This window comes from Tachysurus fulvidraco, chromosome 19 (assembly GCF_022655615.1).
Source record: "Tachysurus fulvidraco isolate hzauxx_2018 chromosome 19, HZAU_PFXX_2.0, whole genome shotgun sequence".
Classification (NCBI taxonomy): domain Eukaryota; kingdom Metazoa; phylum Chordata; class Actinopteri; order Siluriformes; family Bagridae; genus Tachysurus; species Tachysurus fulvidraco.
This window is the reverse complement of record NC_062536.1, coordinates 9314620-9329266: the sequence shown is the minus strand read 5'-3', so window position 1 is coordinate 9329266 and position 14647 is coordinate 9314620. Positions and strand designations below refer to the sequence as shown.

Sequence of the window (14647 nt, the reverse complement as noted above, 5' to 3'; positions counted from 1 at the left end):
GTATTTACATTTACACCGAGCGACTTCCATTTAATCCCATTTCATACAACTGAGCAATTGAGGGTTGGGGCCTTGTTCAGGGGCCCAGCAGTGGGAGCTTGGTGGGTTTTGAACTAACAACCTTCCGATCAGTAGTTCAACATCATAACCACTAAGCTGACCCTGTGCTCTGATTCGGGATCTGTAATGTATATGTGACAAAATAATAAACGTTTCTTCATGCTGATAGGAAAATAAATATTGTTTCGTACTAAAACGTCACTGTAGCAAATCACATGTTGTGCATCATTACAACACTAATATTCAGGCATACTGAGTATTTGAATGTTATATTTGATATATGACAAATAATTCATTTAGCAAAGAACAAGAATAGTTGTATTTCTGTCACACTTCCTGTGAATGCACCTCAGTGTCAAAGTAAGAATCAAAACATGACTGCTTTTAATGAACGTGTGGCTCTCCAGCTGAAACTACGAGTTCACAAAAAAAACACTAGTGACTGCAGGTGCTGAATCTCTCTCTCTCTCTCTCTCACACACACACACACACACACACACACACACACACACACACACACACAGAGAGAGACAGAGTGACAGAGAGTGAGACAGAGAGAGAGAGAGAGAGAGAGAGAGAGAGAGAGAGAGAGAGTGACAGAGACTGAGACAGAGAGAGAGTGTGACAGAGAGTGAGACAGAGAGAGAGAGAGAAAGAGAGAGAGAGAGAGAGAGAGAGACAGAGAGAGACAGAGAGTGAGACAGAGAGAGAGAGAGAGAGAGAGAGAGAGAGTGACAGAGAGTCACAGAGAGTGAGACAGAGAGAGAGAGAGAGAGAGACAGAGAGACAGAGAGTGAGACAGAGAGAGAGACAGAGAGTGAGACAGAGAGAGAGAGAGAGAGAGAGAGAGAGAGAGAGAGAGAGAGAGAGAGAGAGAGAGAGAGAGAGAGACAGGGAACATGTGACACTAACAACTTGTGAGCAAATGCTGCATACCATTAACAGTGCATATATGAAGGTGTGAGGAAAACAATGAGTGGAAGAAGTCATTAGTGCCTAAGAGAATCTGCTTTGTATACACAAATTACCGCAGTAATTAGAGACAAAACAGCACAAAAGCTTCTGGGGCTCCGAATGCATTTTAATCTACTGCCAGAAAAGAGAGGTGATTTAGCGAATATAAATGACCTCCAACTGTGTAGGGGACTATCATCAGCACCCACTGTGTGCACATGTATGTGAATACGTGTGTGTGTGTGTGTGTGTGTGTGTGTGTGTGTGTGTGTGTGTGTGTGTGTCTTGGAGAGAACAAAATGAGCAAGCCAGTGTGTTTTGAGAGCAAGAGTCCATTTCTCTCTCCCAGCACTTCAAACATGAAGGCGTAATTACACAGTCTTTCATCAACGGGATAAAACAACCACAGAAAAACACTCAAAGTGAGCCACATGGGACCCTCCCATTGACTTCTGGGTAACGGTGTGGAAAAGGAGGATGGCCCAGCGTCTTGCCTACAGCAACTCGCCACATCCTGGAGTGTGCACAGGGCTTAACACACTGCATCACGCCAACCTAAGCAGCATTGATGTTTCCCAGCTTTAAATCAATTACAAACACAGAGAGAGAAAGACAAAGCGGGGAAGGGCGGACTATGTTCCCATGGTGATTCGTGCACCGCCGGGCCTTTTGGGTAAAGCAGGTTGCTTCTGCCCACGGTGCAGAGTGAGAATATTCATCATCTGTTTCATACCTAGAGAGAGACCCGAGAAGGAGGGAGGGAATGAGACTGAACACCTTCACGCCTGGGATTCGTGCTGCGCTGGTACTGTAGGGCCGGTGACACACACACACACACACACACGTCCACACAAAACACACACGCAGTTTTCTCTCCCAGTAGTGCAACCCTCCGCTCGCTCACACACACACACACACACACACACACACACACACACACACACACACACACACACACACACACACACACACACACACACACACACACACACAGATTTTAAGCAAGCCCTGGATCTGGAGAATGGGGAATCAATTTACCTGAATGCCATCCAGCAGCTTGCTCATGCACCAGAAGCTGTCAGCCTCGATGTTCCGCAGCACCTCTTCCTGCAAGCTGGAAACATCGAAATTTTCCACCTCTTCCTCTGCACAAACAAAAAACAAAGACCAAAAGCAAAGACAAAGGGAGATGTGGGAAGAGCGGAGAGACAGAAAGAATAAGAGAGGAGAAAAGAGAAGAGCAACAGGAGAGCAGATGAGATTAGAGTGGATTACATGGCAAAATAAAATTGCATTTTCAGTTGAACATTTACATCACAATCTGTGTCATGAAAGGGATGCAGAAATAATCAGCATTTCATCAGGGGCACAAATTTATTGGCTTTAACGATGAAATAAGCTAAAATGATGAAGATTTGTTGCGTTCAGCTCTAATGAGATCCTGAAATCTGTATTCCCGCTTTTACATCTCACCACGCCTGCTCACAGACAGTCTATATAAGTGAGGAAATACCAGCTACTGATGTACAAGGTGGAAAAAATGAAACAGGAAAAATAACATCAAAATAATAGAAAGATAAAGTGCAATAAACGTGTTTTGTCCAAAATATGAGCCCAATGTTATTAGAAGTGTAGTTAGTATCATTTGTGGGTGAGAGAGAGAGAGAGAGAGGGGGGGGGGGGAGAGAGGGAGAGAGAGAGAGAGAGAGAGAGAGAGAGGGAGAGGGAGAGGGAGAGAGAGAGGGAGAGAAAGAAAGAAAGAAAGAAATTCAAGAAATGTTAATCTATCAATATCTATAGACAGATACATTCACAGACTCTCTCTCTGTGTGTGTGTGTGTGTGTGTGTGTGTGTGTGTGTGTGTGTGTGTGTGTGTGTGTGTGTGTGTGTGTGTGTGTGTGCGCGCATTTTCATTTGGTTATTACTGCAGTCATTTATTATTTCCTATTCCATGTTTTTGCTGTTCTACAAGGTACAGAGTGTTCTGCAGTTCTCACTGTATTACAAGCACTAACTGCACGTTGAAGGCGTTTCATCTGTCAAATAATCCAATAATATTAAATAATATATAATAATAATAATAATAAAATAATAAAGAATCCATTTTCATATTGCCAGATCAGTGCAATTCTCTCAGATTTCTATGCCACTCCTGTCATTCTCCTTAATCCTATGTTGCTAATAAAGTGACCGTAAAACATATGGGCCATGTCTGATCAGGATTTATGTCTGCTCTCTGTTATACCCTTCATTAACATCTATAACACTTTCCAACATATACTACAGAAAATGCTCTGGTGCTGCACCCAGGTACACTGACGAGCAACCAAGCAGACCTCCTTATAAAGATGTCACCTGTTTCCAAAAAAATGTGAACATGTCTTACTTCAACTTGGTTTGAAAAAGCTCAAGCATGCAAGGGTGGGTTCAGGGAATGGGGGGGAAATGGGTAACTTAAACCTGGAGTCTAACCCAGTACAACATGTAAGTTCTCAGATCTTATGTGAAATGATACAGAAGTTCTCGCATACCACCCCGCTACTGCGATCCCTCCACTGGCTTCCGGTAGCTGCACGCATCCGGTTCAAAACACTGATGCTGGCCTACAAAGCCAAAAATGGACCAGCCCCCTCTTACCTCAAAGCCCTCATCATTCCTCGCACTGCACCCCGTAACCTCCGATCTACCAGCACTGCTCGACTGGTTCCACCATCTCTCAGGGTAAGAGGCAAGTATACTACAAGACTCTTCTCTGTACTGGCACTAAGGTGGTGGAATGAACTTCCCATAGAGGTCCGGACAGCCGAGTCACTGGCTATTTTCAAGCGGCGGTTGAAGACCTACTTATTCAGGAAGCACTTCAACTAGCACTTCTTTCCTTATCCTTTGCATTTAAAAAAAAAAAAAAAATAAAAAAAAAAATAAAACCTTTGACACTTTTTCATTGTAACTTTGAACAAATGTTTTAAACTCATGGTATCTTAAGTATGTAACCTAGTGAACCAGCATTAATGTATTCAGTGTTAGAGATTTAAGCACTTATGTACGTCGCTCTGGATAAGGGCGTCTGCCAAATGCTGTAAATGTAAATGTAAATGTAAGTGAAATTTCTGCTTTATACAGATAAAGTGCTCACAGCAGAACATCAACATTAATCTCAAAACTGTAACCTGACAGTGAATACAACAACAAAAATCTGACCAGGTGGCAGGAAAACAGGAACCGTTTCAGTCATTCGTATCTCCAAGTGCAATTATTCTTTAGTCAGATGGTCTAGGACAAAAAATTCCGCACGGCAGGAAATGCAGAACACGAAAAATAGACACTGGTATAATACAACATGGAGCAAAGGTTCTGACTGGGTTATTAGCCATGCTGTTGTGTACAGACATAAGGACTGGTTCCCTCTCAACTCTCAGGACTACACCAGATGGGAGAAGGGTTCAGAGAGCCTGCTTACGGAGCGCTGTAGAAATATAGAAACATTAAAAAAAAACACCTTACAAACAGTGAATGCAGGACAGAAATTAGGTCAATTTCCACCGAACTAATCCAAAATTCTGAACAGTCTGGAACTGGGACGCAAATCCAAACCCCGGCTAGACTACAGTGCAATCAGGACCTGAGCAGAACGTATGAACTGGATGAGTTTTTCTTGTCAAAGAAGCAAATCAGAGACAGCTGCTGACTAAGTACAAGCACAGTAATCACAATCTGACCAGTAGAGAAGCTGACTGACTGTTACACTAGTCTTCTTGTGTATGTTCATGGTATAAGCTACAGCCTGTCAGAGCGGCTCCTAATATTTCCCACGCAGTAGTGCCGAAAAAAAACACACAAAAAAACAACAACAACAGAACATGCGAAATAAAATCGGTTCTGTCCTTTTATTATCCGTCCATTATATTAAGCACATCATGAACCCCTGATACAATCATTTCATTTTAAGTGTTAGAATTGCCAGAAAGATTTTATCTAAATCTGTATCGGTGTCTTGTCAGTGTTTTTTTCAGCCTCTATGGAGTTTTTTTCCTACCTGACCTGTGCTCAAATCCAGAGCTGCATGCGACTTGCCCTCCTTTTTATCCAGAGCAGGTCAACATCGATCTAAAACACTGGATAAATACTTCCACGAGTCTTCATCTATTAGTATTTTAATGAATTTTAATAATTAGCCACAAAAAATCTTAATAAACACATTGGTAAAGAGTTAAATGTAAAATTAGTAAGTTAAATAATTACAGTGTTGGTTTTAAGCTACGTGTTATATTTACATGCTGGCAGTCGGAAATGCAAATGAAGAGAATATCTTTTTTCGTTTGTTTCAGTAGTCGGACGATGAGGGTTTGCTAGAGGACTCGAAAATGCCCTTATAATCAATGCAGGAGATGAGAACTTTAATTAGAGCTGTCCTATCTATTATGTCATGTACATCGTCTGTAAAAATCTTTACTGTAATGGTGATCTCGTATTGATGTTTCAGATATTTCATAGGGCCTTTTTACACCTGGTCACTTCATGTGTTTTCTCTGATCCGATAGCTATGTGATTTGTTATAACTGTTCCATTTGCATTAGGCCACATAAATGCGTCTCGGCGAATCGGATATCAATCTGATCTTTCTACTCCCGCCCAAAATGCAAATATATTTTACCTCATTTCCAGGGTAATTGAAATGGAACACGCTTTGGTGTATGCAGTTGCTACAAAAAACTGCATTTACTGTTTGCTGCATTTTCGCTGGCGGTATCAGTGCATTTTAAGACCAGACGAGACACCTGGGTGAAAGATCGGAGCCAGCGCTGATTAGAAAACATATTTGTTTCTGGCACGATGCATGACTCGCGAATCACCTGCGAGTGAAGTACTTCCGTCAGGAGTATAGCGCTGACGTATGTGACTTGAACAACCACATTCATTTACACCTGTCCAGTTCCATCTGAAATGCGTCCCAGACCACCTCCTGAAGTGGTTTGCACGATCGGATTTATATCCGTCTCGGAACCGTTTCGGAGGGCATTTACACCTGGTCTTTTTATGATCGGATAGCTATCTGATCACAGAAAACGCATGAAGTGACCAGGTGTAAAAAAACCCCATAGAGATATAAAGGAAAAGCTTTTCAAATCTAAACAACAAAGTTTCAAAACTGTTCTCATGCCTTTGTTTCTGTTGACGTGAGACATTTTGAGACGTATTTTCTCCGTCCCTGTCCTGTGATTGCTCTGCATCCCGATTGCATCTAGGTGTGATGTGTTTATGAATACAAGTTATCCCCAGTTGATGAAGCCTGGTTGTGTTTTGTTCCATGAACGGACCAGGTGAACCACACGGCAGGTTGATGCCTCACCTCGACATGGGACAAACTTTGCACAGCAAGTGTATCTCAGCTATTTCATAACATACGAGTTGACAGAAACCCGTTGTATGAATATTAGTTCAAGAATTCAAAGATATATATTGGGATTATATTAATCCCAAACCATAACCATTAAAAAATGTATAAAAGTAACAAATAGTAAGAGACGCTGCGATACAACAAGACAGAAAACACAGGTATTACAGAATATAGACACAAGACTAATCTGCACATGGGAGAGATTACTGCACATGTTCCAGAGTTATTATTGCACATATGAACTGACACAATGACGAGTGCTGTACCAAAAAAATATTTCGGGTGATTAACAGAACGCCGAGGTGCTGGTTCTCGGTCGACAAGGAATCTGACACGACTAATATCTACTGTGTTTTCACATTAGTCTCTGAGAAGGAAACACAATGCTGGCGTTGCTTTAGAGGCTTTGCAACACATCAATACAACACAGCCTCAAGCACTAATGATTTCCTGACATGCTGCTTAATTGGGTTTAGCATAAAGCCAAATCGTGCATGGGTCAGAAAGAGAATCGCACACCCACAAAACCTTGGCTGTCGGAGGCATTAAGAACAGCGGAGGCCTATTTGAGCAATTAGCAGATCTGCGGTGGTCCCCGTTCACGTCCAATCTGCTGGAGACAACACAAAAGTACAGCTCTGACAGATTACTCAGGTAAAGCAGAGGCACAGAGGAGGTGATCTAAGAACTTCTCTTACACACAGAACTACACACACACGGGTCGACAGACTCGGCTCTGTCTCCTTGGCAACGGAGGCAGAACCTCGAGGCTTTGGCAACTCTGGAAGGCAGGATGGAGCAGAAACATTTGTACCGCTCGCATTTTAAGCCCTGGAGTGGACAGAGCGTGGACAAGAAGTCACACACGCTGCAGTTCACACGCCGAACACTGAATGACGCTTCTCGCTGACTTCTATGATACTTCAGAGGATGACCTTTTCTCTGAGAAATAGAGGACTGACAACCTCAGCTACCATTATGGGGTTAAAGCTCCACCGTTCCTCAGAGAAAAGGTCATGCTCCAGAAGATGTTCAAAGATTACAAAGCCTTTAATACTACTCTTGGATCTGGACTCGGGTCAAGAATGCTGTTTCCTTTGATTTCTATGCAGTTTTTGACCCAATGCACACGAAGCCCGTTTTTACCCAATAATCACCGTTATCTCATGACAGCTTTCAATCGTTAAGAGTGAAGACCACCACGAATAATTAAAGACACTCATCATCTCAAACCACTGCTGAGGGATTCCATGAATGCCCTGGCATTAGGCTCTTGTAACTAAAATAATAAACTATTTAAAACACTTTTTAATACAGAACTTTTTCATTGATTCAGTAATTCCGATAAATATTTACTAAATAATTAGCAAATACAACAAACATGGTGAAGTACCGTCCGTGCCAACAGCATGGATTTATAGACTTGCAGATTTACTTCAAGTGAATTTTTAAAAAATAATAAATCACTTCAAATCTAAACTTTGGTTAAGAAGGTTGTACTTTTAAGGTGACCACATAAGAAACTTTCTTTGATTTCTGGATTATTCCCGATACGAAATATAAGACGATGTGTAACATGGATTAGGGAATTTTTCATAACTTCTAATTAGGAGGATTCAGACACGATATTAAAATATTTAAAAAAAAAAGGTTTTTAATAATTCTATTTCGAAATAAAGTGTTGCAATGGGCTGTAAACCAACAAAAACAGGCAAAAACAGCTCTTTGTAGAGGTTTTAATGATGTATTTATCTACTTTGATCTACTACTAATTATTATCTACTATTATTGAGCTATTGTTGTGTACACACAGGCTCGGTAATGTCCATCAGGACTGGAACTCTGATGACTGGTCATACCGGACATAATTGTACCATTTGGGAAATACATTTTTGGGAAATTAACCCCTGCCACTTACCAGAGACAATTGTTGGCTGGGTGAAAGCACGGTTTCATTTTGGGGGTATTATTATAATATATATTTTGTTACAAAACGGTTACCCAAGTTATCGGTTTAGAAATAGCAACACGTGATGAAGTATGTGAGTGGTGTCTGCTGTGTCACTAAGACCGGCCTTCTTTCTGTTTCTACGGTGAACTGTGAGAAACTACCAGGAGAAATTAAAGACAACAGACAGAACCCTCCAAACACTTTCATTATGTAAGCTACAGTGTTTCTGATTGCAGATGCCACTCATCACATGACAAGGACATGTATAGAAGACCTGAGGTGTTATATTCAACATGAATCCACAGCACCCCCTGTGGTAAGCCTGAGAAATGGGTACATGATGCATACAGGACAATAAAATGCTCCTGCTGCTTAGGGAAGGTACACCTTATGGCCAAGCGGCTCATATGGAGCTTGAATGTGCATTACTGTGCCTGCTTATTGCAGAGCAGTGACAGATGCACTCTGACTGGACGGGGCTAATCGGTCATCGTATCTCGGTGCAGACATCATCTATTTTATGTTCCTTGTGTACCAGATGACAAAACAGACAGGCGGGAAAGAGAGCGGCAAGTGCACACACCCACGCGCTTTTGGTGTCTAATGTCCAATCTCTGTGTGGTGACCACGATGCCATCTGGACGAATGCACTGTGATGGGAGCGGGCGGTTGCCCATGGAGACGCACCAGCGGAATGGAGGCAAGGTGACACAGTCAGTGCATATAAAGAGCAAAAAGGGCAGCAAAACAACAGAGAACAGTGTGACCTGTCACACACCGACTCAGCAAATCCACTTTAATGTGTTTAATTGAAGACGCATTGCCTGCCACACGCACACAAACACACCTTTACACCATCATCTAAGCTAGAACCATTAGCCATTTTATAAGGTTTTGCTGAAAACTAGATATACAAGTACTGATTGCAGCTACACACATATGTGCACAACTACATCAGTGTCACTGCTGTGCTAAGAATGGTTTACCATACAAATAACATCTGGCCACATCTGGTGGTCCTACAGTGGTCCTTTCCAATAATGAATGGGTTGCAGATGGGCTACAGTCTGTACTCATACACAAGTACATCCTTAACATAGCTAATAGTCACAAATCAGCAATATGTTTAACCCGAATGGATGAGAGGCGAAATATCTTACAATTGGTTTATGTTCAAATTTTATTTACTTAAAGGGATTCTGTGTTGTATTAAATAAATGGACATTGAATTGTTGCTCTTGTTACTGAGTGAATACCAAGAGATTTACATTCGTAAATATTTCAATACCAATATTCCAATGGTTCAATATAACAAAAAATATCAGCATGGTTATTTTTGGGACATTCATGACTCCATGATGTGACAGTCCTACTTCAGCTGTGGCTGAACACATGCTCGTCATGCAAGCATCTCCGTTTCTCTTTTCTTCATCCAAAGCTACAACTTAAAGATGACTTTTAATTCATCTGTGTTATGATGAATAAGGCCATCCTTAAAAATATTCTTGTTTGCCGTAACCCGACCGACCTTGTCAATTTAGGACCGACTCAATTATTATTATTATTATTTTTTTTGCTTTAAGTCCGACTGACTTGCCGGTTGTAAATTTGCGTTAAGACCGACCTTTTTTTTTTTACTCGTCAAACAACTAACAAAAGCAATAAAATAATATTAACGGGTTCGGGCACCATAATACATCTAAAAAATTCATTACAGTTTGACACCGCTTTAACTTCGCACAAATTTCTGGAAAAACTGTGTCCAGCATCAAAATAAGGTTTGCAATGATGTGCCTGAAGGCACGGGTTGAAGACCCAGTCAGTGACGTCCCGATATACTAATTTGTTTAAAGTCATACCGACGTAATCACCATCACCAAAATTGTACTTTTTTTTTTTTACATTGAAACTTGAAAAAAAATATATATAGACCTACCTACCGACCTTTTTTTTTTACTGTTACTGCAGACCAAAATATTTTTAAGGATGGCCTAATCTAATCTTTATATCAACCTGGTCTAGGTAGCTAACATATAATATAAGCTAGGACTAATAGTGTTGTTATGGTTTCAGTTCACACTCATCGCATGAACTGGTTTTTCATATCAGTGCAAAAAAAAAAAAACCTTGCGGTCAGCTCTTCTTTTCTTTCCTTCTTTTTTTTATTTAATTTTTAAAAATGCATTTGAAAGCAAGCAGCTTACAAAGAACATATTCAATCTGATGTCTATAGGGAACGTCTCTTCTCTCTGACACTACCACTGTAGCTATCTGCGTCCGTGAATGGTACAGAAATTGCGACACAACTTACTGCTTTTCTTTGCTTTTATTCTTTTCTTACTGCTTTTTCTTTCTTTTGCTGCTGAAAAGGCTTTCTTCCTGGAATCCTTTCTGAAAAGGAACCGCTATAGTTTGATACAGAAAGTTCCCAGAATGGAACAAACCCAAAAAACTGTTTAAGGTGTGTGAGCATTTTCTGAATGACATTTTACTACAGCAGTGGCAGATCATTTATCCTTCCCACAAACTCATTACCCCCATAAGATGTCAGACTGAGTGTCAGAAGTATCGGGGCCGGCAATGCCAGACTCTTCAAGAGCTTCATCCACCTGCCAGTCACACTCCTCATCATCCTGCTTCCTGTCAGCAAGCACTCGAATTAAACTGGACTGAACTGAAGAGTGCAAAACATAAGACAGTATTAAACACCAGACTACTCGGTGCTCTACTTAGCTTTTTTACATTCAGAGCCTGCTATTTATAACAGCTTAATACACAAGATAGAATTTTTAGTTTTGCTAAGGTTTGCCCATTTCACCTTCATATCGCACCTGCTATAGTTGATGTGCATAGTCGTGCATATTTACTGTACTGTGCAATACTACTGCAGAATATTCTTACATTGTTTTATATATTGCACCATGGAGATAAGGACAGAAAGATCTAGAAAAGTTTCTGCATGGACTGGCTATAAGGGCATTTGGGGCAAAAGCCAAAATGAAATGCATCTTTTCATACCAGTTCCCATGAGATCAGGATGATGGTAAGCTTGTTTGTAAGCTTAAACTTGTTAGGATCATTTCAGGCAAATGAAAATGAAGAAAGTTCACTTTAACCCCTGCACATGAGCATTGAAAGTCGCTAGAAGTCAGAGAGCAAGACATAGCCATGAAAACTGGTGAGCAGTAATTGGAAGGTTGAATGTGCTGGGGGGTTGAGGACAGCTTGTTTGAGCCGGAGCTCCGCTGGGACACCTGGTCCAACCCAGGAGACACTCTGAAGTGTGCTTCATCTCCGCTGTGTGTTAATTAGCACATGCTGCTGGTGGCCTCCTCGTTGAAAGGGTCTGCATACAACATACACACAGCATACCTGATTTCCATCAAGCACAGAACTGTCGCCTGGTACTCCATCTCGCCACAGTACCTGACTAATTATACATTCCACAGAAGAGCCAAAAAAATGGAGCTATGAGGCAAAAAAAAGAGGATGTCCATACGGTGCAGAGTGCATCATTTGACAGTTTTGCACCAATCCCTCCATCTGGAGCCAGGTTACTCCTGCTAACGCTTCCTGTTGGCCTGTGGTCGCTTCCTGTGTGCAGGGGATAACAGACAAGCTTCCCCTGGCACGCTGCCTCTGCCAGCTGTGAGGACCTGGCACTAGATCTGACGTTGCGCACCATGCAGTCCTGCCAGGCCATATGCCCTCCGTTTGCCAGGCCACGGGGAAGAGAGGAGCTCAGACTCGGTATCACCACACACTCCAGAAGGGGTATTCATATTCGGTGTCATTCGTACCGTCCCACATCATATGACCAGCAGGGCTCGGTCATCATGAAGCATGTTTGCCTGGACCCAGTGCCGACTAATGAGTGGAACGCAGATTCCACAAAGGTGTAATTGAAAGCGGGGATAATTAATATAGGAGTCGATTTGGCAAATCCGTCACCCTAGCAGCAGAATAATGAGAGTTGGGACTATAATTACTATGTAAGCGTGGCAATAGCGCAAAATGGAAGGTGCGGATCCATGTGTGATTTATGAGGATCGTCATATGAATGTAATGAATAAAAAGCCTTTAGAAAAGAAGAGTCAGGTGTTGCTACATTTCATGCAGAGCCGAGACGTGAGGCAATGAACCCTCTCTCCTGGAGAAAATGTGTTTCAGTAGCCTCTTTATTATGGCTGGACAAAAGATTTCAGTGTAAAACAAGTGATGTAATGTTTCGAGAGAGAAAAATCAATAAAAAAAAGTTCACTGAATGAAGGAGAGACACGAATGTAGAAATGAAGCAGTGTGATGAAATAGTGTTACAAAATAAGGCCCTTTCACAGAATTAGTGAGGAGTTCACATCTCCTCACACTTCATGGTGGAATGGACAATACAGCAGGTAATGTTATGCAAGAAGCCGCTTAGAAATACTTTATGTTTTTTCTATGAACCATCGACATGTCAGATAACAACCAAGCAAAACAGTGAAGTCTTTAAAGGACCTGGATAACTCTCTCGGAGTCAAGCACAGGGTTGATTGGAAAAACCAATAACTAGCTTGTTCTGAATAAGATATCTTTTCAGTTACCCTCTAAAACCCGAGTGGAGCCATGTGAACTCGCCCTCATGGCCTTAATGCCTTACACATTAAGTGCACATCAACAAAAAAAAAGCAGGGAAGAAAAGCTATTTATCAAAATTCAAACCACAGTCACCTGTTTTCCTGGACTAGTATTACTGATGCATCCTATAATAATATGTACAAGTCCAATGCCGGGGCATTATGACAATCTTCTATAGCCGAGTCACGAAAAACATCACAGGCATATTTTGAGCTTTAATAAAATGTGTGCCTTGTGTTTATGTGCCTGATGAGGTGCCAGTCACATCACCCACAGCCCGCATCACATGACAGAATCAGATCCTATACAAATCCAGTAATTAGACCAGTATTGTTTGGAAACAGATACTGATTCTGACTTCTAGACCTTCATATAGTCAAACATAAATATCAAGGACAATAAAGTGAAAGAATAAAGGACTTCTGAGACATGATAATGCACACAATGAATGAATTCAAGCTATTAAAAGCAAACCCTTGCTCAGTTCCTTATGCTATTTCTCCATTGTTGGTTTATTGTTTATGTTTCTTCTCTTGGTATCTCATTGTGCTGCTTTTTAAAAGAAAACCTTAAGAAATAAAATCTTTATTCCAAAATAGATAAACGATTTCTAAAACATTACAATTCAATAAAGAAAAATCAAATTTAAACAGTAATAGAATAGTAATATTATTTTTACTATTCATAATATTAATATATTAATAGAGACAATTAGGACACACTATAAAATTAATAAGCAATTAAATAAGTATTTGTTCTCAGTTTGCATGAGTATAAACATGCAGTTTTACACATGGCTTTTGTCATAGGGGGAAAAAAGAATTAAAGGACGCTTAATACAGAAGTGACGAATGTCTGCTGATCTGCACGATGCACAGGTCATAAAAAAATAAAAATAAAAATAAACCTGAGCTATTAATAAGTAAGCCCTTAAAGAATACTTTTATGTAAAATTATTGTGAAACAAACTCTCATGTGTCTAAAATGATTGGAAATTTGTCATAAATTGGGCCTAACACTCATTGCCTGGCGTAAAAACAACATAAGATTACAACAAAAAAATAGCTGAAACCCAGCAAGAAACCTGGTGGTGGTTCATTTGAATACTGAAAGCTCTTCCAGCTTAGTCTTAGTTATCCAATTATCCTTCCACAAGCTGGTGAGCCAAACATTAGCCAAATCAAAAGAGAAACTGTTAAAGAAACAAAAACAATTCTGTAATTCTGTATACTTTATTGCAAATATCACTTCCTTATATTTTCTTATACATTTGATTTCTATTGTTAGTGTATCACACTGTTAGTCCCATTTTTGGACTGTTTTTTTATAACAATTAAGTACAGTACAGACCAAAAGTTTGGACACACCTTCCAAAAGTTTGGACACACCACCTTTTCAACAGGACAATGACCCCAAACACACCTACAGGCTGTGTAAGGGCTATTTGACCATGAAGGAGAGTGCTGGGGTGCTGCACCAGATGACCTGGCCTCCACAGTCACCGGACCTGAACCCAATCGAGATGGTTTGGGGTGAGCTGGACCACAGAGTGAAGGCAAAAGGGCCAACAAGTGCTAAGCATCTCTGGGAACTCCTTCAAGACTGTTGGAAGACCATTTCAGGTGACTACATCTTGAAGCTCATCAAGAGAATGCCAAGAGTGTGC

At 40.9% G+C, this 14647-nt stretch overlaps 1 protein-coding gene across 4 annotated transcripts in view; it reads right to left on the bottom strand.

The window, feature by feature from the left end:
* tbc1d22a (TBC1 domain family, member 22a) overlaps nt 1-14647 on the bottom strand; it is a 148038-nt gene that overhangs the window by 71811 nt on the left and 61580 nt on the right. For all 4 annotated transcript variants that reach the window (XM_027151450.2, XM_027151453.2, XM_027151454.2 and 1 more), the window contains one exon: nt 2053-2159. In XM_027151450.2, coding sequence (XP_027007251.1) covers nt 2053-2159 — 107 coding nt within the window. The remainder of the gene's footprint in view (nt 1-2052; nt 2160-14647) is intronic.